At 41.1% G+C, this 22,224-nt stretch overlaps 1 protein-coding gene across 22 annotated transcripts in view; it reads left to right on the top strand.

Moving 5' to 3' along the window:
• The window catches only part of DLG2 (discs large MAGUK scaffold protein 2), a 1,704,777-nt gene that overhangs the window by 1,360,740 nt on the left and 321,813 nt on the right, over window positions 1–22,224 (top strand). For all 22 annotated transcript variants that reach the window (XM_032488772.1, XM_032488771.1, XM_032488766.1 and 19 more), the window contains one exon: window positions 12,927–13,083. In XM_032488772.1, the coding sequence (XP_032344663.1) occupies window positions 12,927–13,083 (157 nt within the window). The remainder of the gene's footprint in view (window positions 1–12,926; window positions 13,084–22,224) is intronic.

Genomic DNA, 22,224 nt, shown 5'->3' with positions numbered 1-22,224 from the left:
AGCTTTGAAGCCTTCTGTGGTTGACTTCCAATCCATCGCGTTCGCTATGCCCCCTCTTCACGCTGAGACTCATACACCTCTTCCTATCCTGTTGAAAAGTCTATTTGATCCCCGGTCACTATTTTTTCCTTAACAGCACTGCTCACATGAACACAGCTGAGTTTATAGCGAAATTAAGAAGAGAGGGTTCAGGGAGACTAGCTGGCTCTTAACACAGGACCTCAGAGGGTCATAGTCCCTTAGTGGGTTATCATGGTACTAAATCTGGACCTTAAGCCTACACGCTCTGAAACTCAGTTTTTGTCCGGGTATCCAGAAGTGATTGAGCTTATATGCCATAATGCCAGGTTATTAATTTCTACTAAGAAATACATCTGCTCAAGATACCAGAATGTGCTATAAATAGCACATTCACTCCTATTAGGAAAAACGTTACAGAAAAACACAGTTTAATGAACATGTGACTTGGTGAGCCTAGACTCCTGAGACTCAGCCAACCTTAGTGCCCACTGTCAGAGAGCCAGGATAGCCGGATGAACCCATCTGGTGGGCCCCCCGAACCAGCCAGCACATTCATATCAGCAACCTGCAGCCAGAGCTGGAGAGCATCTCTGCCCTGTAACACTGGAGCTACATTGCCACGTTCCTTCTCCTCACACACAGGAGGACTCTCCCTCTCTTCTTCTCCTAATTTATTCAGTTTTGTGAATTAATATTCCTAACATACAACTTCTTCCACATTCAAACATGCCTTGATTAACATGCCTGGGAAAAACAGACCCTTTTGTCTGAGTCAAGGTCAGGTCAGACATGTATCCTTGACGTTGTCGAGGGACTCATACTTCTGTGTTTTATCCTTTTGGTGAGGGTGGGGCCTTTCAGGGTCCTGATTTTGTGCAGGGGTCTCTGATCTAACCCCCACCTCAGGGCCCACACAGCCCTACTCTCCATGCAGCAATCAATTCAGGACACTGGGAACCTGCAAAAGCTCTTCTGTCCAGTGCTGGTCTTGGTCCTTATCTTCTCTGAACTTTCCCCTATTTTGTTTTTGACCTCTAAGGATTTCTCTTACTTACAAGCTTAGCCAGTGATTTTAAGGTATTTTATAGGCATTCTACTCAGAATTTGTAGCTGCTTTGTAATGGGAGAGGTTTTTAGGACATCTAATCTGCCAAATGGCTGGAAATAGAATTTCAATGTATACTTTTCTTTAATACTTTTCTTTTTTCTAGATACTTCTAAGCTCACTGTCCACTCTGAATTTCATCAGTCACCCTTGATACAAACATTATTCCCTACCAAGTTATTACTCAAGAGAGAACCCTGCCCCACAGAGGGCATGGCCAGGTTCTCCCACATCCCTAGAGAGGTGGAACTAGAATTCAGTATCATTTATCCCACACACCCTCCCAGCACTTTTTTCTTTGTTCATGCACTACATGTTGTATATATAGTGTGGGGGGAGCGTGGCAGGGGGTTATCTTACAGGCTCAGCTGGTACTAGTTGCATTACAAACACGAATAAACCATGGTCTTTGTCTATTCTGTGAATCTGTATGGTCCTAAAGGATAAACAGGTAAAGTAATTTCCTAACAGTAAAGGCAACAATAGTGGTATGATCAACAAAAAAAATAATGTGGTTTCAAAAAAGGACAAGTGGTCAGTTCTTCTAGAGGCAAGGATGGATAAGGAAATGGAGAGGAGATAGCACCAGGCCTCAGTCTTGAAGGCTAAGCAGTTCATTATATAGGTGGGGATGCAGGAGAAGACATCTTTCTAGACAAAGAGAACAGCCCAGCACCGGAGAACAGCCTGGGCACAGACTAAGACATGCAAAAACCTGGAGTGGGGGTTGACTTTGTGGTTGGTAACTTTGTCTGACTGGAACATGTGAAGTCAGGCATTAGAGCGGCAGGTGAAGGCCAAATGATGGGGAGCTTTGAATGTCATGTTTACAAGTTTAGACTTTATCCCAAGGGCATCCAGATCCCTGGAAGGCTTTTGAGCAAGAGAATAATATGGTCAGATACGTATTTTAGAAAGACGACTAGAAATATTTTCAAAGCTTACTTCCCACTACACCACACAGCCTCCCACCATAGATGTTTTGGGAGTTGCCTGGAGTGGCCTCACATACTTCAGAGGTTTAACGCTCCAGGAACACCCCACCAATGGCCATGAGAAAGCCTTCTGGTTTAAGCAGTCACTTCTTTTCTTGAATCCTGAACCCTCTTAAGCCATCTGCTTTCAGGAGAAAGAATGAGCCCAGAGCACCCTGCTTCCCCGTGCTGAGCACATCCCAGCTGGCTGAGAGCACCTGCGGAGACCGCAGCTAATATAGCAAGAGAGCACTGGCGCTGATCTGCCAGGGCTGGGAGCAGGTCAGGCTGGCGTCTCCCCAGCTGTTTGGCAGCCAGAGGGTTTTATAATTATAAAGGCTTTTTACATCACATTAAGAGGAAAATAAAACTGCATAAGTGAATGTAGCATATTTCATCTGGGTGATGATAAAAAGACAAAAGCTTTTCAGAAGCAGACTGGCCGCTCTCTGCTCTCGGCTGCTTCAGTTTACTGCGCAGGTGTTTCTGCCCAGCCCTGGCCCTGCTCCTGGGCTTCTCTAACAGTCCTTATGTGTGGCTCCTCCCACTGCAGGCTTAACCTCTGTATTCACAGTGCCTGACACAAAGTCAGAACATGTGGATGTTTGTTTGTTGAGAGTTTGGATACATAAATAAAATGTATTTTTTAAGTGGAGAGGTAAGTTTTTTTTAGTATGTATATAGATATTATGACCAACCAGGTTCCACCTACTATAGATTCCAACTTAAAATCTAATATTAAAGCACCTACTATGCACCAGGTATTGGAGACAAAAACCAAATGACATGCTCCCTGCTCTCAAGGCGATCATTCAAGCTGGAGAGGGAGATACGTTTGCCAAGTCCATGTAATAAGCGCTATATAGATACGCGGAGAAGATGCTAGGGGAGGACCCATTGCAGCCCCCAACGGGGAGGGCTGAAGAGCGTGTCAGGGACAATTTCCAGAAGATCGTGATCCTTGAGCTCAATCCTGAGGAACAAGAAATAGAATTTTGTTCAACTGTTCATGTCTAATTATGTATAATAGTGACTACTGGGGGGCCCCAAGGCCATCTGAACTCTGGATGATGAATGATGAGAAAACTAGGGCTCAAATCACTTCAGTGTGAAAGGTATTGCAGTTCTTTATAAACTGGCAGTGCATGCTCATTTATTCAATCATCAGGTGTTTACTGAGCATTTTTCTAGGCTTATTGGGGGTACCTAGAAATACAGACCATGACACCACACCTTCAAGACATTATCTCTCTGGAGGCCACATTGTCCTCACACACGGAAAAATTCATGGAAATGCAGGGTACAATATTCATCAGACACAAAGTCATTGGCCAAGGCAATAAACATGTAGAAGTGAGAGCTCAAAGTGGCTCAAATGTTTGGAAATGGGCCATCAAGAGAAAGGGGGGACCTCAAGCAGGTCTCATATAAAAGGAAAAAATAAGACAAAAGGGAAATAATAAAAGAAAAGGATATTTCAGCATGAGAGAACTTGGAAGGGCAGAGAAGACTGAGTGTGGAATATTAAATCAGCTTAAAGTTACAGAGAATTACCAAGAGCCAAGTACCACACTGAGCATCGTGGAGGAGACACACATGGAGCAGACACCAAATGTGCCATCAAACCGTGAACAGTGCAGTCTCACATGGCAGCCCAGAGCTGGATCCACAACGAGACACGTGGGTGTGACCTGCACCATACTTTTTTTTTTAAATCATTGTCAGCCTAAATTCTGGAAATTTCACATTAAATCCAGATTCTTATCTTTAGAAATGGGAGAATCTGTCAGTACTAGTCGGTGTTCCTGCCTGGAGCAACTGTCCAGAGTTGAGCAGAGGCTTCCCTCAGATGGAACACATCCACAGTTTGCTCCAATCCCTACTCAGCCTGCTTCACTCACTCCTCTTATCTGCCCTGTCCCCACAGACTTTAGATTTTTTCCATCCTGAATGAAAATCTAGCAAAAATGAAAGATATTTGCATAAATAATTATAATATGAAGTAGAGGGTAACGTGAGGTCTAAATCACTGTGGGAGTTGATTCATTCATTCAATAATTATTTTCTGAGTTCCTGCTCGTCAGGCATCTTGCTCCTGCTGGAGAAGTACTGGTGCCTGGGTTCCCAGAGTTCACGGTCTACTGAGGGAGAAGGACAGATGAGCAAACAATCACCACACAGTGTGGTAAACGCTACAACAGAGTTAGTGTGTAAGACACAATGTGGACCCAAGGAGCAAGTGACCGCCTGTAGCTGGAGGGTCAGAGAAGTAGCACTTGAGCTGAGTCTTGAGCTAGCCTGAGCCCAGGAATGGAGATAGGAAGCAATGTGGCAAACTCAAGGAAGCACAGGAGTTTGATGTGACTGGAGCACAGGACAGCTGGTGCCATTTAAGCAGGGAACTAACAATCAGATGGAAAGAATGTGTTTGGAACATTGAAGCTAGAATCAAAGAATCTTCAAATTAGGAGGCTATCCTCACAGTCTGGGCCTGGACTAGAGAGAACGGAGAGGTTGGGCAGATGCCATGACATTTAGAGAGAGAAGAGTGCAAGGCAACATACAATGAAGTCCTGAAGTCTGTGGTTCAAATGATGGAAGCTAAGGGCAGTGAAAGTGAATCTTTGAGTGTCAGTAATTCTGGAAACTATATTCTGTAAAAATATTGTGATCCCTTTTGAAAACTCAGGTCCGTCTCTCGCTTTATACAAAATATATTTTATTTTAGTGTTTTAAATTTTCATTGTTTAAGCTCGCTCTCCATTTAACGGACAGAACACTTGTAGTAAGAGATTAGCTCTGTCAAAACAAGATACCACTACACACTGATTAGAAGAGCAAAAATCTAGAACACTGTCAAGAGAATGAAGAACTCTCATTCATTGCTCATGCGAATGCAAAATGGTGCAGCCACTTTGGAAGGCGGTTTCTCACAAAACTAAACATACCCTTACCATATGATCCAGCAATCATCCTTCTAGTATTTACCCAAACAAGCTGAAAATTTATGTCCATACAAACACCTGCACATGGATGCTTATAGCAGCTTTATTCATAATTGCCAAACCTTGGAAACAACCGAAACGTCCTTCAGTAGGTAAATGAATAAATAAATTGTGCTGTATCCAGATCATGGACTTATTGTCCAGGCCTCAAAGGAAATGAGCCATCAAGCCATGAAAAGACATGGAGAAATCTTAAATGCATATTACCAAGTAAAAGAAACCAATCTGAAAAAGCTACATACTGTAGGGTTCCAAAAATATGGAAAAGACAAAAGTATAGAGATAAATACAAAGATCAGTATTGCCAGGGTTTGTGTGGGGAGGGGCTGAATAGGTGGAACACAGGGGATTTTAAGGACAGTGAAACTGCTTTGTATGATACTATAATGATGGATACATGTCATTACACATTTGTGCAAACCCACAGAACGGGCAGCACGGAGAGTGAACCCTAATGCAAACTGTGGACTCGGTGATGATGACGTGTCAGTGCAGGTTCCTCGCCTGTAACAAACGTACCCCTCTGGTCGGGGATGCCGAGAGTGAGGGGGGCTGTGCGTGTGTGGGGGCAGGATGCATATGCAAAATCTCTGTACTTTCCTCTTAACTTTGTTTGAACCTAAACTGCTCTTAAAAATTGTCTTACTCATAGAATAAGAGATCAGATTTGTGGTTGCCAGAGGCAGAGAGATGGAGGGAGAGGGAATGTGGTGAAGGGAGTCAAAAGGTAGAAACTTCCAGTTCTAAGATAAATATGTACTGGGGATGTAATGTACAACATGACAAATACAATTAACACTACTGTATGTTATATGTGAAAGCTGTTAAGAGACTAAAACCTAAGAGTTCTCATCAGAAGGAAAAAGTAATTTTTTATATAATTTCGTATCTGTATGAGATGATGGATGTTTACTAAACGTACTGTGGTAATTATTTCATAATGTATGTAAGTCAAATCATTACGCTGCACACCTTAAGCTTATTCAGTGTTATATGCCAATTATACCTCGATAAAACTAGAAGAAAAAAAAGTCTTTAAAAAAAAGAAGACTTGCTCTGATGTTTACTAGCTGTGTGAATGGGCTAGCTTAGCAACTAGCTTAAACGAGTTGACTTATCTAAGCATCAGAAAAATAGAATTAATTTTTCAAAGGATTTTGATCCTCTAACAAGAAAAATATGCATGAAAACACTTTACTTTTAATTTTTTTTTGAAGTATAGTAGACTTACAATATTGTATTTGTTTTTAGGTGCACAACACAGTGATGCAATGTTTTTATAGATTATATTCCATTTAAAGTTCTTATAAAATAATATATCCTTACAGCCTATTTATTTTATACATACTAGTTTGTATCTCTTAATCCCAGACCCCTGTCTTGCCCATCCCACCCTCCCTCTCCCCTCTGGTAACCACTAGTTTGTTCTATCTGTGAGTCTGTTTCTGTTTTATGATATTCATTCGTTTCATTTTTTACATGAAAACTCTTTAAAATCTACCATTTAATGTAATAGGTTATTAGTAATAAGTTTAAATTAGAAAAAGTAAATCTTTTGGAATGTGCTTAGGACACGTTATTTGCATACCATTTTACAGATTCCTTTCTTTGCCATTTCTCCCTACTATTAAGCATCATAATTCACTGTGATATAAAACACTATTTTTAAAAAGACATTAAACCTCAAAAGTTGAGAAATTTCTGAATTATTTGGTTTAAAAGATTTCTCCAAGGAAAATAAATAAAAACTACCATCACTCAAGAATGATGTGTTTTATGCAGAGGGGTTACTAACAGAATGCCCCCGCCTGGGTTACACAGATGTGTAATGGGGTCTGATGTTTCATAATAATCTTTCACAGCTGTATTCTTTCTGCAGCGAGCCATTTTGCATATTAAACATGTAAGGATAATCCTTACTTCCAAATGAATTTTGTTTTCTCCATTTTTCTATTAGGCTCCTTCCATAAAGCTTTCATTTTCTCATTTTTGATGGAACCACGAATATAAGAAATATTTAACTTTCCTCAACTTTGCAAGAAGTGCAAATGTGATGCAACTTACAGCCTTTTTGTCTGAGAAACATGAGGGAGAGGCGAAACTATGGCAAACTAGAGAACGAATGCCCCATCTACAGAGGGCCATGTTCTAGACAACTGTTGCTGCGCAGCAAGATTAAAAGCCGGTGTTCATAGTGGCTGTTTTTTCCATATGAAGCCATAAACCCACTTTTTATGCAAATTTTCCTGATTTTAAACACAAGCAACTAACCCCCAAATTTATAAACACTGTAGGTCAAACTAAGCCTTCAGCTTGCCAACTGACAAATCTCTGGGATACATCATACTTGAGAGTCTGAGATTTTGAATCAGAAAATCTGTGTCTTAATTCTGCCTTTACTACTGACTAAACTCAGTAAAAACTCAGGCAAGCAGTCTTGCTTCATTAATCTAAAAAGTTATCACAACAATTTCTTCATCAGGTTACTTTTCTCAACATTTTGTGGTAAAAATTTTCAAACATGAAATAATTTAAAGAATTTTACAATGAGCACTCATACTTGCCATCTGGAGTCCATCTTTAACATTTCACTATGCTTGCTCTATTCAATCTACTCAACCATCAGCCACTTTTCCTTGAGGCTCAGTGTCAGAGTCATTGCCAACCTCAGCACACATCCTTCATGCACAGAAAGCATCAAGCACAATATCTATCATACAGACAAACAGAGTCACAGGAGCCCCTTCCTTCCCTCCACGTTCATCATCTATGGTTTGTATGTCATCAGGCCCACTAAGAGTGTGTGTTTTATGCCGGGGGAATAAGGACATTTTTATAATACCCTTTTTGTCCAAATCCTTTTGGCTCCCACCTTTAAAATGTATCTAGAATCTGGACTGCTAGTTTCAGCCAAAATAAGACTATCGCCATTCCTCCCTAGTTCTCCCTCTTGTTAGAAAAGCAAAAACAATTTTAGACATAATAAAACAAACACACATAGCAACACTCTAAAAGCTGGAAAGAAGTCAGGCTGGCTCGGAGAGGAATGACACTAGCTTGAGTTACCTGGATTTTTTTTTTCTGCTTCCCCTCTATCCTGGATGCGGCACTGGAGAAGCCTGTACTCTGGAACTGCAAACAGGCACAGATTTTTGAAAAGCCTCAAGAAAAGCCTGCTCCCTGTAACCAAAGGACTGGGAAAAGGGTAGACTAGTAGAACAGGTAAACTTTTGGTAACACTAACCCTACGCCAGCCAAACACCAAAGGAAAAACTGTCCACTCACTCATTGTGGTACCAAGAGACCGTGCAGATAGCTAGACTTCTGGTCCACCAGAGAACGCTGGGAGAAGCAACTAGATGTCCCTCCATTTCTTCCATTGGGCTGGTGTCCGTGGGCCAAACAAGAACTGAGCTTCCATCCCCATCCTGCAGCAAAGAGACAGAGTAAGATGGTATGAGGTGCTGGAGGTTGACACCCCACTTCCTAGTGGGAAGCAGAACGTGCCTCTTTACCCAGCAGCAACTAGTAGGAAAGAGGTTAGCATTCTATCCCCTACTCCTGGCATTGGTGGGGACCAGCCTGGAGCTGAACCTCCATCCAGGGCAGTGGGAATAAGGTAGAGGGAGGAAAAAGGAAGCAGTGCTCACTGGGAAACCTCTTTACCTATCAGGGTAGTGTCAGTGGGGCTCAGTGAGAAGGCTGAACTGCTAGCTCCACCCTGATGCAAAGGGGCAAAACAAGGTGCTTCGAGCTGCTGCTAGTCAACATCCCATCACGTCCCTGCCATTCGTGTCAGTGAGTCCAAAGGGACCTGAGCCTCTATCCCCACCAAGTGGCAGGCAGGTAGAGTGAGTAGAATGCTAGCTGATATCCCACTTTCTCTCCTCCCTGGCATCCCCAGGGCCAAGTAGGGAGCTGAATATTCATCTCACTTGGATCTGCATGCTATACCTAAACCAGTCTACTACCTGGGAAGAACTAAGGTTGGACAGGATCTGGTACCTCACAACGTAACATCCCAAATGTCCCGTATACAATAAAAAAACGCTTATCATACCAAAACCAGGAAAATCTCAACTTGAATAAGGAAGGACAACCAATAGATACCAACAGTGAGATAACACAGATGTGGGAATTACCTGTCAAGGATTTTAAAGCAGCCATTATGCACCAATGAGCAATTACAAACATACTTGAAATAGATTTTTAGGAAATACAAAGTCTCAGCAAAGGAACAAAAGACATAAAGAAAAATCAAATAGAATGGTAAGGCTTTAAAATATAACAACCAAAATTTAAAAATTCACTGGATGGCTTCAATAGCAGAATAAGTATGACAGAAGAAAAACAATCAGTGAATCTGACAATAGAAAAACAGGAATTATTCAATCTGAACAGAAAAAGAAAATAAACTGGAAATGCATCCACTGTTCACCACATCCTCCAACACTACCATGGTCCAAGGCGTTATTATATTTTGCCTAAAAAGAGCAAAAGTCACCTAATTGGCCTCACTTTTTAAACTTTGGCCCCTCAGATCTATTTTATACCAAAGTAATCATTTTTATATGTAAATCAGGTAAGTAATTCTTCTCAGTGGCTCCCCATTTCTCTCAGAGTAAAAATCAAAGTTTTAAAATGGTCTACAAGAGCCTTCAGGATTTATCCCGTTATCCTCTCTGCCTGTGGTTGTCAAAATTCTGAGATGCCCCATGATCTCCACCTCCTGATGTTATTCCCAGTTAAATTACCTTACATGGAAAAGGGATTTTGCAAATGTAATTAAGATTACTAATCAGTTGATCTTAAGGTAAGGAATTATCTGTGTGGGCCTAACCTAATTACATGAACCTTTGAAAAGCAGAGAGTTAAATCCAGCTAGTTGCAGAAGAACAAGTCAGAGAGATTTCAAATATGAAAAGGATTCAATGAATCATTTCTGGCTTGAAGAGAGAGGCCACACGAGAAGGAAAATGGGTGGCCTCCAGAAGCTGAGCGAGATCCCCCAGCTGGCAGCCAACAAGAAAACAGGGACCTCAGTCTTTGGGATGGTCAATTTTAGGCTACAGGGTACACAGATAATTGGTTAAACATTATTCTAGGTGTGTTTGTGAGGACGTTTCTGGATGAGATTAACATTTTAATCTGTATACTAAGTAAAGCAGATTGCCCTTCTCATAAGGGTAGCCCCACCCAACCCACTGAAGGCCTGAATATACCCACAAGGTAGAGTAAGAGAGAACTTGCTCCTTCTTTGACTGTCTTTGAGTTGGGACAATGGTTTTCTCCTCACTTGGGACTCAAACTTGAGGTAGAAATTACATTTAACACTATCAGCAGGGTCTCCAGCTTGCTGACTGTAGACCCTGGAATTTCTCAGCATCCATGACTGCATGAACCAATTCTTCACTTTAACTATCTATCTACCTATCTATTCATTTATTTATTTACTTTTTGTGTTTATGTATGTATGTATGTATGTATGTATGTTTGTATGTATGTATGTATCTATCTATCTATCTATCTATGTATCTATGTATCTATTTATCTATCTATCTATCTACCTATCTATCTGTCTATCAAAGCTCTTATTGATTCTGTTTCTCTGGAAAACCCTAATACAGTCCTTACAACCACAATAAAGTTTGGTCTGGCTGACACCTTGATTTCAGTCGTATGAAATCCTAGGCAGACAACCTAGACAAGCCCACCCAGACGTCTGACGTGGATGTTGTTTTAAACTACTAAGTTGGTAGTCGTTTGTTACTCATCGGTAGACAACTAATACAATGGCTTCATCGTTTGTCATTCTCCTTCCCTTATTCGTTCACGCAACCACATGGGCCTCCTAGCTCTTCCCTGGCAACACCAGGCACCCTCCCACATTAGGATCTCTGCATTGGCTGTTCTTGCTGGAATGTTCTTCCTTTAGATATCATATGACTAGTTTCCTCACCTCAGATGTCACCTTCTCAATAAATCCTACCCAGGCCCATCCCTGCAACCACCTATCCTTCTTACATTGTTCTGCTTTTTCTTTTTCCCCAAAATATGTACTGCTGTCTAACATACTATATAACAAACCTGCTTACTGCATCTATTACTTATTAATGGCCTATTCCTATCAGAATTTAAACCCATAATGGTAGGGATTTTTGTTTTGCTTACAGACTTTCTGAGTACCTGGAACAGTTCCTGACATAGAAGGTGCTTACAAAGTATTTGCAGAATAAAATGAATTAACTCTATGTCAAGTTACCTTTCAATACATCGCATTGTTATGTATTATTGTCCAAGCTATGATGTGTACACCCTTCCTCATAATAAGGGTAACTACGGACGCAATGCATCTCTTTGTACAAGACAATGTGATAGCAGATAACAAACTGCGTAGTCATTAGTATAAAAATATATTGGATGGCTCTTTGCCATTCTTACATCATTAAAAACAGGCAAATAGAAGAGGACTTTTAAGGACTGGAGCTAAGATATTTGGGAGAGGAGGGTAAGTGAGACAAAAAGCACCTTGGTTAAACCTAAGGCTTGCAGAATAAATTTTTTGAAAATACTGATAGAGAAAATTCAGCTAAATGACTTCTAAGATTCCTTACAAGTCTATGTGCCATAATTTTCCAGCCTCTACACAAACTCGTAGAACTGTTGGCTTAAGATGTGATCTTTAGTTCCATGGGTTTGTAACCAGAGCAGGTGAATTCAGATGTGACACATGTATCCTGTCCACTTATAACTGTAGCACAATGTTAATTATTTAATTAAGGAATATTATTGAAGATGTTCTTTTTGAACAAAAAAATGTTATCACTGTTTCTATTTGCCGTGGTTGCTCCGAAGTAGAAAATAAATCAGAAATATGTTATAAAGTATCCTCCCCTGAATTTTGATCTCTCATTGTTTTATCGATGACCTTCAAATCTGCATTTGCAGTCCTCTCTGAGAACCTAAATTCCCAGCCTTTGTCTCTACCACTTCTGAACATCTCCCCATGGATGTCCCTCTAGTACCTAGAACTGAGCATGTGAAAATCCTACTCATCCTCATGACCCTGTATTCAACACACACCCCTTTTGCCATTTACTTGGATGTTCTTCCTCCTCTCCTCCTCCAGTGCCCAAGTCAATCTCTGGATCCACTGTTCCTCCCTTCACATTTCCCCCCTCACGTTGCCCTTTCTTTTCATTATCACTGCCATTCAGGCTGTCACCTCCTCAAACCTAGACTACTCCGTCAGCATCCTCACTGATTTTCCTGCCTCCCATCGTCATATCCTTGCTTCCCTCTCCATCATTCCTCTCCGTGGCCATTTGTTAATCTTCCAAAAATGGATTTTAATATTCTTCGTGGCTCAAAATCTTCCAATGACTCCCCACTACAGAGTAAGTTACAAACAACAATCAAACAAACAACAAACCCATAGGCTGGCACGTAAGATGGTCTCACCTATTCAGTCTAGTCTCTTGTCCCCCAAATTCTCTCCCTCTTTTTGGACACATCCATCCTACTGAATACACTGCGGTGCTCAGAACAGATGTTTTAAACAAAAGAAAACTGGAAGTAAGGCTAGTTTACAAAAATGTTTTGGAATTAAGGAATACATTTGCATGGTATTTTGGCATTTGCTACAGTGAGGAATTCAGACACCTGCCCTGATATTAGCATATTTTTTACATGCAAACTTAATTCGGGAAGCCATTTCCATAGGTAGTGAATTGCTGGTATCCTGTATCCCAATGAAAGCAAAAGCAACCTAAATCCTGGGAGGGCCGCCCTCTGAGCTGTGTTCTCCACTTGTTTCCACAGGGAGCCCCGCAAGGTGGTCCTGCACAAAGGCTCCACTGGCCTGGGCTTCAACATCGTGGGCGGGGAAGACGGAGAAGGTATTTTTGTTTCCTTCATTCTGGCTGGTGGACCAGCAGACCTGAGCGGGGAGCTCCAGAGAGGAGACCAGATCCTGTCTGTGAGTACTTCTCTTTAAACGTCGTTCCCTTCATATCTGACACCACTTGAGAAAAAAAAATCAACTTTAATTATTATTCATTTTGTTTGGAGGGGTGGAGGTCATTAGGTTTATTTATTTATTTTCTTAGTGGAGATACTGGGATTAAACCCAGGACCTCTTGCATGCTAGGCATGCACTCTACCACTGAGCTATACCCTCCCCACCAATTTTAATTACTGACTTTCAATTATGACTCCAAACAGACTTTAATTACAAAGGAAAAATGGAGGAGCACATTATGGCTTCGGATGCATGTTGTCATTTAAACGGTGTGCAGGTGTTTGATGCTTGTTACTTAGCTCCCTCAGATTCAGGGAAAGGTGCTAGTGTTTTTGCTTGGATTTTCTGAGACATATTTGCATGCAAGAGAACATTGAAAAGCATGCATTTTTGGGGGAGGTATATAATGTATTTTTCAAAATGCCAAATTTTTTTCCAAATCCATCACTACACTCAAAAAAACTGCATGTTTATAATGCATATAGTTTGTTGTGTGTAGCTATGTAAGAATAGCGTATAAAAGTATGCTATGTACAATTTGGTGACATTGGTAAGTGGTAGAAGCATCACCATTTACCTCAATACAAGTATTACTGTCAATGAGTTAATAAGCACTTGTTATTTACCAAGCCATTTTATAAAAGTAATTTTTAATTCTCACAAGCACCCTGAAAGGCACTGCCCCATGTCCAGATAAAAAGAGTGTTTCAAGGGGGTGGGAAGGGATAAACTGGGAGTTTGAGATTTGCAGATACTGACTGGTATATATAAAATAGATAAACAAGCTTATACTGTATAGCACAAGGGAACTATATTCGATATCTTGTAGTAGCTTACGATGAGAACGAATATATGTATATTCATGTATGACTGGAGCACTATGCTGTACACCAGCAATTGACACAACTTTGTAAACTGTACTTCAATGAAAAAAAAAAAAAAAAGACTAAGTTTCAGAGAGGTTAAATAACTTGTCAAAGTTTACCTAGATAGAGTGAGTCAGAGCCCAAATTTAAATATTCAGTTTTGATGCCCATCACACCTACCCTCCCTCTTCCCTCCTTCCTTCCATCCACCTTTCCTTCCATCTTTCTTCTCCAAGTCCTTCCTTTCATTCAAATATCTATTGACAGCTTCTTTCCTCTATATCAAGCTACCTCCCTGGGACAAACTCTGTAAGTCTATCGTGAGTGTTCATGCTCATGCTGGAATTTTGGTACTCATGCAAATAATAATGGAGCCCAGTTCTTATGGCTGAGGTCATGGTTCATAATTCAGTGAAGCCCTCAGTTTGTGGTTTTCATTGTATACTTAGAAAAATTTGTGCATTATAGCTATGGTTGATAGCTAGAATTTTTGAAATGACCTCATATTGTTAGCCATCACTCCAACCCCCATCCCCTCAACACGATTTACCTATATAATATAGACAGTGGTCAGCACGCATGGTGCTGCCTTGTGTGTTCCTGTGGTTCTCCCACACACGCGGGCTTCTGCTCACTCACCAGCTAGCATGTGTCTGGGAGGACTGCCCCATGCCAGGCCCTCATTCTGCCATCCAGTGTCACCCCTTCAACTACTCCTCCACCACCCACTTCTTCTATACTTATATGACATGTAAGATAAAAACGTAAAAGGTTTATTAATCTATTAAACCTCATTGCCCGTATTTATTTATATGTCTGTCTTTCTCTACTAAATTACGAAAAGCTCCCTGACAGCAAATTCTGTGCCATGTATGATTTTCTACCCTCAACATTTAGCACAGTGTCTGGCACATAGGAGTCTCAAAAAATGTTTATTGAATGAAAAAGTATTAAATAAATATTGTGGTGCCTTAAAAAGTCACTGTAGCCTGGGACACTGACTCTAAAATTCCAGGTCAAAATCTGTAGACTCAGGGTCCACTCTGTCATTTCATCACAGTCAGCATCCACATTGTCAGAGCACTTTCTCAGACACAAAGCACTTACACATGCATTAGTTCTGGGAATCTTCAAAGAAATTCTGAGTGTCAGGAGGTGTTATAATTACCCTCACTTTCCACACCATGGAAATGGGATTCATAATGGCTAAATGATCTGTTCAAAGTTCCACAGCTACCAACTACGATGCTGGACTCAAAAGTAGGTCTCTTAACCCAAAATCAGTGTTTTCTCCTCACAGCACAATCTGTCTTTAAAACCTTGACATTGGTCTCATTCAGCACCTTCTTTGGATACATTGCTCTGCGTGCACATCACATTCAAGAGCCCACAGAGCTATAAAGAACTAATATTTATCGGGGGAGGGTGTAGCTCAGTGGTAAAGCGTCTGCTTAGCATGCACAAGGTCCTGGGTTCAATCCCCAAGTACCACCACTAAAAAAAAAAAACAATAATAATTAATTAATTTTAAAAGATTTGAAGAACTAGTAGTTACATGGTGCTTTTCAGTCAGTCACAGTTATAACTAATTTAATCTTATAACAACCGTATGCCTTATGCTTATTTTAAGGGTGAATAAATAAGAGATATTAGACTTTTTAATTCTGTTTAAATGAGAAATCCGCTAAGCCATGGGTTTTTTTCTGTTTTAACCTCTATGCATGTGGCAGAAAAAGGGATGAGCTAGTAACCTTCTTACGGCTCAGCAGAGAAAACTCCCAAGTAGTTCTGCTTTTAGCAGTCATGTATCCATTTAACTATTATTGCCAGGACCCCACAGTAAGTAAGGCAACCAATGAGAATGATATAATCTTCTTAGAGATTACAATTCATAGAACATAGCAATCCTGGAGTTCAAATATCTTATCCTTTTTTATATAAAACACTTGTAAAAAATCGTTCAACAAAGAAAGTATCATCTGCTTTTTGCAACTGAAAAGGAAAAGGGAACATTTCTCCTTTTTAGCTTGTGAAAATCGATATAAACTGTGGGTAGAAAGTAGCTAGTTTAAAGGCTCAGTATCAGAATTTCATTGGTTAACACTGCAAGGAAAGAATAAACAGACCTGAGACGCTCAAACAATATGGAAAGAAAAACGACAGACTAGGATTATTAACAATGGAATAAGGAAAATAATATTTTTCATCTACAGCTTGCACTGGACATGGAAGGACAAGCTATACCTTCCTGGAAAACACAAGAACAAAAACTCTAAATGGAAATTCAATACATAAATTACTAAATCATCTAAGATTAATTTGCAAATAAGTTATGCTAACAAGAAAACAGCAAGTTTAGAGAAGAGAAACAGAAGCCCCAGGGAAGAGAGCTGAAGGGTGTATCTCTGCTCTCAACTGGTCTTCCGACAGAAGGAACTTGTATAACAGACAGTCACCTTTCTAATCAGGGATATAACGCCCTTTCCTATTTTCCAGAATTGTTCTCCCATACAGACTATAGAATCTTCTTAGATCATTTATTTTATTAACGGCTTACTGTGTGCCAGGTTCTGTACTAGGAACTGAAATCTCAAAGGCAAATGAGATAGAGACTGATCTCAACATGTTCACTGCCTAAAAGCAGAAACAGTTGTCCTTCGGTATCGAGGGAGATTGGTTCCAGGACACTCGACCGATACCAAAAATCCACTATGCTCAAGTCCCTTATGTAAAATGGCGTGGGACAGTGTATACAGTCAGCCCTCCGTATCCACAGGTTTTGCATCCCCGGATTCAACCAGCTGCAAATCCAGGGCCGACTGTATATCAATGTATCTAACGTGTGTGAGCACATACTGAGGAGAGGAGACAAAACGCTTAGAATAGAGCGTGTCACATTGTAACTACTCAATCAATAACTATTACTACTAACCACTCTGCCTTAAAAATGTGTCTGATGTTTCTTAAAGTGTGTCAGAAAACCATGTCTAAGGAAATCCTTTTAGATAGTTTGAGCTATTCCTTCTTCGGGGCAGGGTTTGGACTAGACGAGTATTTCCTAAAGCGAGTTCAGAGGACACAGGAACAGCAGTATTGTAATAGGTTGCCACTGAGAGAAAGGGTTCCCTAGCGATCAGGTCTCTTTACTGAGGAGCCCCCAAAACATCTGTTTACCAGGTGTTCACTGGGAATCTCCTTAGAGGCAGATAAAGTATGTGGTTTTTCCCAAACGTATTTGACCACAAAACCTCTCACAACACCATTACTGGGAAATGCTTGAATAGATATGTTTATAGTTCCCATAACTGACTTTTCCTACAAGGTAGTCATATTTGCCTGTGAAGAAGGGCAACTAGCCTTTCACTATGTTTTAAGGTTATGGGCACCATCTAGTGTTCAAACATTGTCTAAACACATTACAAGGCAACCTGAAGATGCAAGGTTCCCAAGCTCCACTGCAGGGATTTGTCCTGCACTTCCTCCTCCCGACCAGAACTACAGAACTACAGAACTACAGAACTAAAGTAGTTAAGATGCTGAAAGATAAAGAAATCATCACCTGAGGCTACATTCCATACATGTATTGTGAGGGATCTTTTCTCTCTAATTTCTCCTTTATGTATTCTGTCTCTCAGGGATTCATTATAGCAAGTCTAATCCAGTAATTGAACCATCTTCTTGCTGTATTTGTGGAGGAGAATTTAGGGCATTCAGCATGCAATCATGTTAACTAGTGCAGTAGCCTCCTCAGGCATTCTTTGTGTAGAGGGAAAGATAGAAACGCTTCTGTTATTATTTGTTTCAGTGCTTTGTTATGAAAAAAAAAAAATGCGGAGCAGAGCATGCAGAAGCAATACCCCTATAAAGAGATTCTTTCCTGTCTCTCCAAGCAATTTTAGTATGTTCAGTTCTCAAGAGTCTAAGAAAGATCACCTCAGCTGACTTCGCTAATTCTAAAGCTCACTCTTAATGGACTTTAGGTATTTAACTAACTGCATTCCAAGATATGTGGTTGGGGATATGTGTTGCCCACAGAGTGAAATGTGTGTAGTGAAATATTGCAGCTGTTGAGCTGACGGTAGAAGAGGTAATTGTGAATTTTCAAACTGAAATTGCGGATTTAGTGAGTGAAAATGAGCCACAGCTCACCTGGGTGTTTCATTAATTCTCAGGTTTCCTTCTTTTCATGTTTAGAGCCATGCAGAAGGGAAGGACTTTATTTGCTAGATCCTTATTGTCAAGTTACCAAAATGGAATCTGAGCGCTATATACACTATTCAGCATCGTGGGGTACTAATAAAGTCACCCTCACCTTGTTACCTCAAGTGACAGCTCTTAATTCCTTCTAGTGTTATACCAGTAATCCAGCCCTCTTCCTGCCCTCTGCAAAAAAAACAAGTCCCAGATTATGTCTTTGATTCCCTGAAGTGGTCCACTTAAGAGCTGACCAACCCCATCCCTTCCAGTGACCGTGCCAAACAGCCATGTCCTTCCTCTCCAGTTCTGTCCCCAGCCCCATGGGGGACCCTTGCTTTCACTATTTTCAGTGCTTGAGGGTTTGCGTGGAAGGAACGGTTTCTCAGTGTTCCTGAAAGCCACGTTCTAGAGAGGCTCTGCGGACGGTGCAGCAGTGGGGACAAGAGCCACCTCCCAGCTCTGTGCAGCTTTGTCACCTTGTTCCCCAAAGCACAACAGTTTACACTAGAAATTTTACAGTCTCTCACCTCTTCAGCACATTTAGTCTCTCTCCTCTCATCCTCAACCCGTGGAGTCATCTGAACTCCAGCAAAACGTCCACCCTTCCCTCAGGGACAAGCATCAGTCCCAGCTCTGGTTATCCGTGGCCTGAGAGAGGTTTTTCTCTGGTTGACTTTCACCCATGCCACATCCCCCGACAAAAGAAGAGCAGCAAAACTCAGAAACCAACACTAGTTTACACACAGCAGTGTATATTTCCACACTGAGACAATTCAGCACCTGCATTTGGTGATAGCACAGCTTCCCCCAGGAAAACGGGTAGATCTGGCCTTTATAGCCAAGGGCCTGCCTTATAATTTCGCTCAAAGGAACAGTATTTGCTGAAGGGAACACAACCTCTTTAGCTTAAAAAACACTAGACAGAGTGGGAGGAGGGAGGTGGAATCCCCCAGGCACCACGGTTGTGGGTCACTTGAAAGGGCTCAGAACAGCAGTTATCTGCTGACAATGCACACAGAAGTGTTTCCCTGTTGTGACAAAAGGAATGGCCAGATTAATGGGTGTGGACTCCCATAATGTACTGAATTTTCCCTACAAAGGAACGTAGAGTGAACCAGGGCCTTCTATTACCTAAAAGGGACCAGAGAACTGACGGACGGCCCCAGGCTCCACTTACGAAGCGTCCCCGTGGTCTGACATATAACCTACTAGTGCAATGCGTGTCAAATGAGTAAACTTCATGTGCACAGTAGGACAGCAAAATCAATACGCTGTTTTCTGATACATTGCTTAAATAATGCTTATTCAATCATTAACACACTATCTATCATAACTTGTAGACACGCAGCAAAAATAGTACATTGGGAAACGTGCTTAAAGGCAAACTTCTAACTGATAGCTCACAGGACAACTACTAAAGAACTCAGCTTTAAGCAGCCTTCAAAAGTTTGAAATTGAATTTGGTGATACCAGTTGCAGCTTTTCTCAAAGTGGTATTTCTACAGATGTGTTTTACGTAACACCAGATCTGTGAAAAGCTTCATGATCAAAAAGAGGATCTGAGAAGTCCTACCACAATAAAGAAATACTATTAAAGCATTTTCTAACTTTATTTAAAGAATTTTCCCCCCAGAATATGAGTTACTATCTAATGGAATATACTTTTAGAAATTCTGCCTTAAACTATTCTCCAGAAAAAGTCATGCAGGTGTTTTATTTGGAAGAATTACAGCATTTTCATATTAAAATACTATTTGCAGAGAAAGATAAATATCCTATATGGCACCACTTAAATGTGGAATCTTAAAAAATGATACAAATGAACTTATTTACAAAACAGAAACAGACTCACAGACATAGGAAACAAATTTATGGTTACCAAAGGAGGAAGGGGGGATAAATTAGGAGCTTGGGATTAACAGATACACACTACTATATACAAAATAGATAACAAAGTCCTACTGTATAGGGAACTCTATTTAATACCTTGTAATAACCTATAATGGAAAAGACTCTGAGGAACTGAATCACTTTGTAGCACACCAGAAACTAGCACAACATTGTAAATCAACTATACTTCAAGTAAAAAAAAAATTATTTGCAGAATTCAGGGAACGGGGGTGGGGAAAGTACAACCCAAATACCTAAGACCAAGGAACTCTCAGTCTAGAAAGAGCCTCCTCAGACAGCAGTGCAGACCAGAGGGGGCACGGAGCATCAGATGAGGGATATTCTTTATGTACAGCTTATTAACCTATTCACATAAAACCAATCCACAATTTACTAAGCATTCACTAAGCAGCAAAAACTACTAGACACTGAGGATACAACATGAAAAAAAAAAAAGTGTCCTTAGTGAACTTACAGCCTCACAACAGGAGATGGATTATATATATATAATTTCCAATATAACATGGAAAGGTATATGGTAAATTCTGGGCACATGGGCACAGAGGAGAGGCCGTCGTTAGCCCAGCCTGGGAATGTGGGAAGTTTTCTGGAGGAGAAGCTTCCCGGCAAAGAGGGCCCTGAAGAAACTGGAACAGTGGAGAATTAGGGATAAAACGCCTCATATTTTGGGGTATCTGCTTACCACCAAGTATTGCGCCAGATACCACATTATGATTTCACTGAATCCTAACAACCACCTTGTCAGGCTGGAGGCTCAGAGAAATTCAACAATCTGCCCAAGATCACACAGTGATCACTGGCAATGACAGTGGTATTTGAACCACTACGGCTTCTGATTTCAAAGCTATGCTCCTTCTGCAGTGCCAGCCTTCAGACAGAAAATTGAATTTGGCAGTTTGCTTATGTCTGAGGCTGTCTGCACTCTAAGTCCAGTTAGTGAGGAAAACATAAATGCCTGAAATAATTGAGCTTTTACAGGAGAACTAGGAGGCACCACGAGAAGCCACTGTACACACAGATTCTGAGACTGAGGTGACTTAAAGGCATCATCTAGATCCTCTGAAGCTTCCCTTGAGGGCAAGGACTGGGTCTCAGTCATCTCTGCATCCCCTACACTGACACAGAGCCCAGCTACGGGACACACGCTGATGAGTGAAGGAAAGGCTCATCTTCGCCCACTTCTCTGAAGGCAGCTGGGAATCACACGGCTCCCCTCAGTTGTATTCATCTGAGCCCTCAGCCCAAAGAACCCCTTCTGTCCTGAAGATTCAGAATATCTCAAAGCTTTTAGCTTTCTGGTCAACGGAATATATTTTCCAAATGAGACACATTCTAAATGACAAACTCCTAATTGACAAATATTCCCATAGATCAGACAAATACTAAATAATTATTCCATTACATACTAAATGCTAAATACACGATGTTTATTTAAAAATTTGTTTATAATATATACTCTTCTTCCAAAAAGATGTTTAGGTGATAGAGCCCCTATCCAAGCCTCAAAGGGAGAACCAACACTTGACCCTGAGCCCTCTCCACGTAAACACTGAAGATGCTCTTGCCACAGCTGACCCCTGATCAAGGGGAACCCTTGCAGAGACAGCTCAAGTTGTGAGGAAGGACTGACCCCCCAGCTAAAAGTGCACTGATTTTTAGCTATTTGTTTTTGCCTCTGAGTAACCTACTTTGCTAGCTAGTCCCTAATACCCTGACATTCGCATCACCACTTCTGTGTACGAAGTCCTGACTGTAGACGTCACCTCACTTGATTCTCATAGCATCCTGTCAAGATAGGTAGGAAAATAATCACTTTGCCATTTTCAACAGTAAGAGCCTGAAGGGTTCAGTGATTTTCTAACTTGAAGCCAGTCAGACTCCAGGCAGAGGCCTCCTCCTATTACAGCCAGCCTCCTTGTCTGCAATACTGACTGCTCCAGGAATGTGCCCTGTGGGAGCTTGGCTGGTGAGTTTACCTGCCAGAGGTCTGAACTCCTGACAACAGACATCTGAGTCACTTAAATGGAAAAGGAATTTATTAGAGAAATAACAAATAGCTCGCTGAATCCCAGGAAGGCTAGGGGGACCAGGCTCAGAGGCCAGGAAGTAAATTCTGCTGAAGGTC

Source organism: Camelus ferus, chromosome 10, assembly GCF_009834535.1.
Source record: "Camelus ferus isolate YT-003-E chromosome 10, BCGSAC_Cfer_1.0, whole genome shotgun sequence".
In the NCBI taxonomy this organism is placed as follows: domain Eukaryota; kingdom Metazoa; phylum Chordata; class Mammalia; order Artiodactyla; family Camelidae; genus Camelus; species Camelus ferus.
This window is presented reverse-complemented; position numbering and strand designations above follow the sequence as displayed.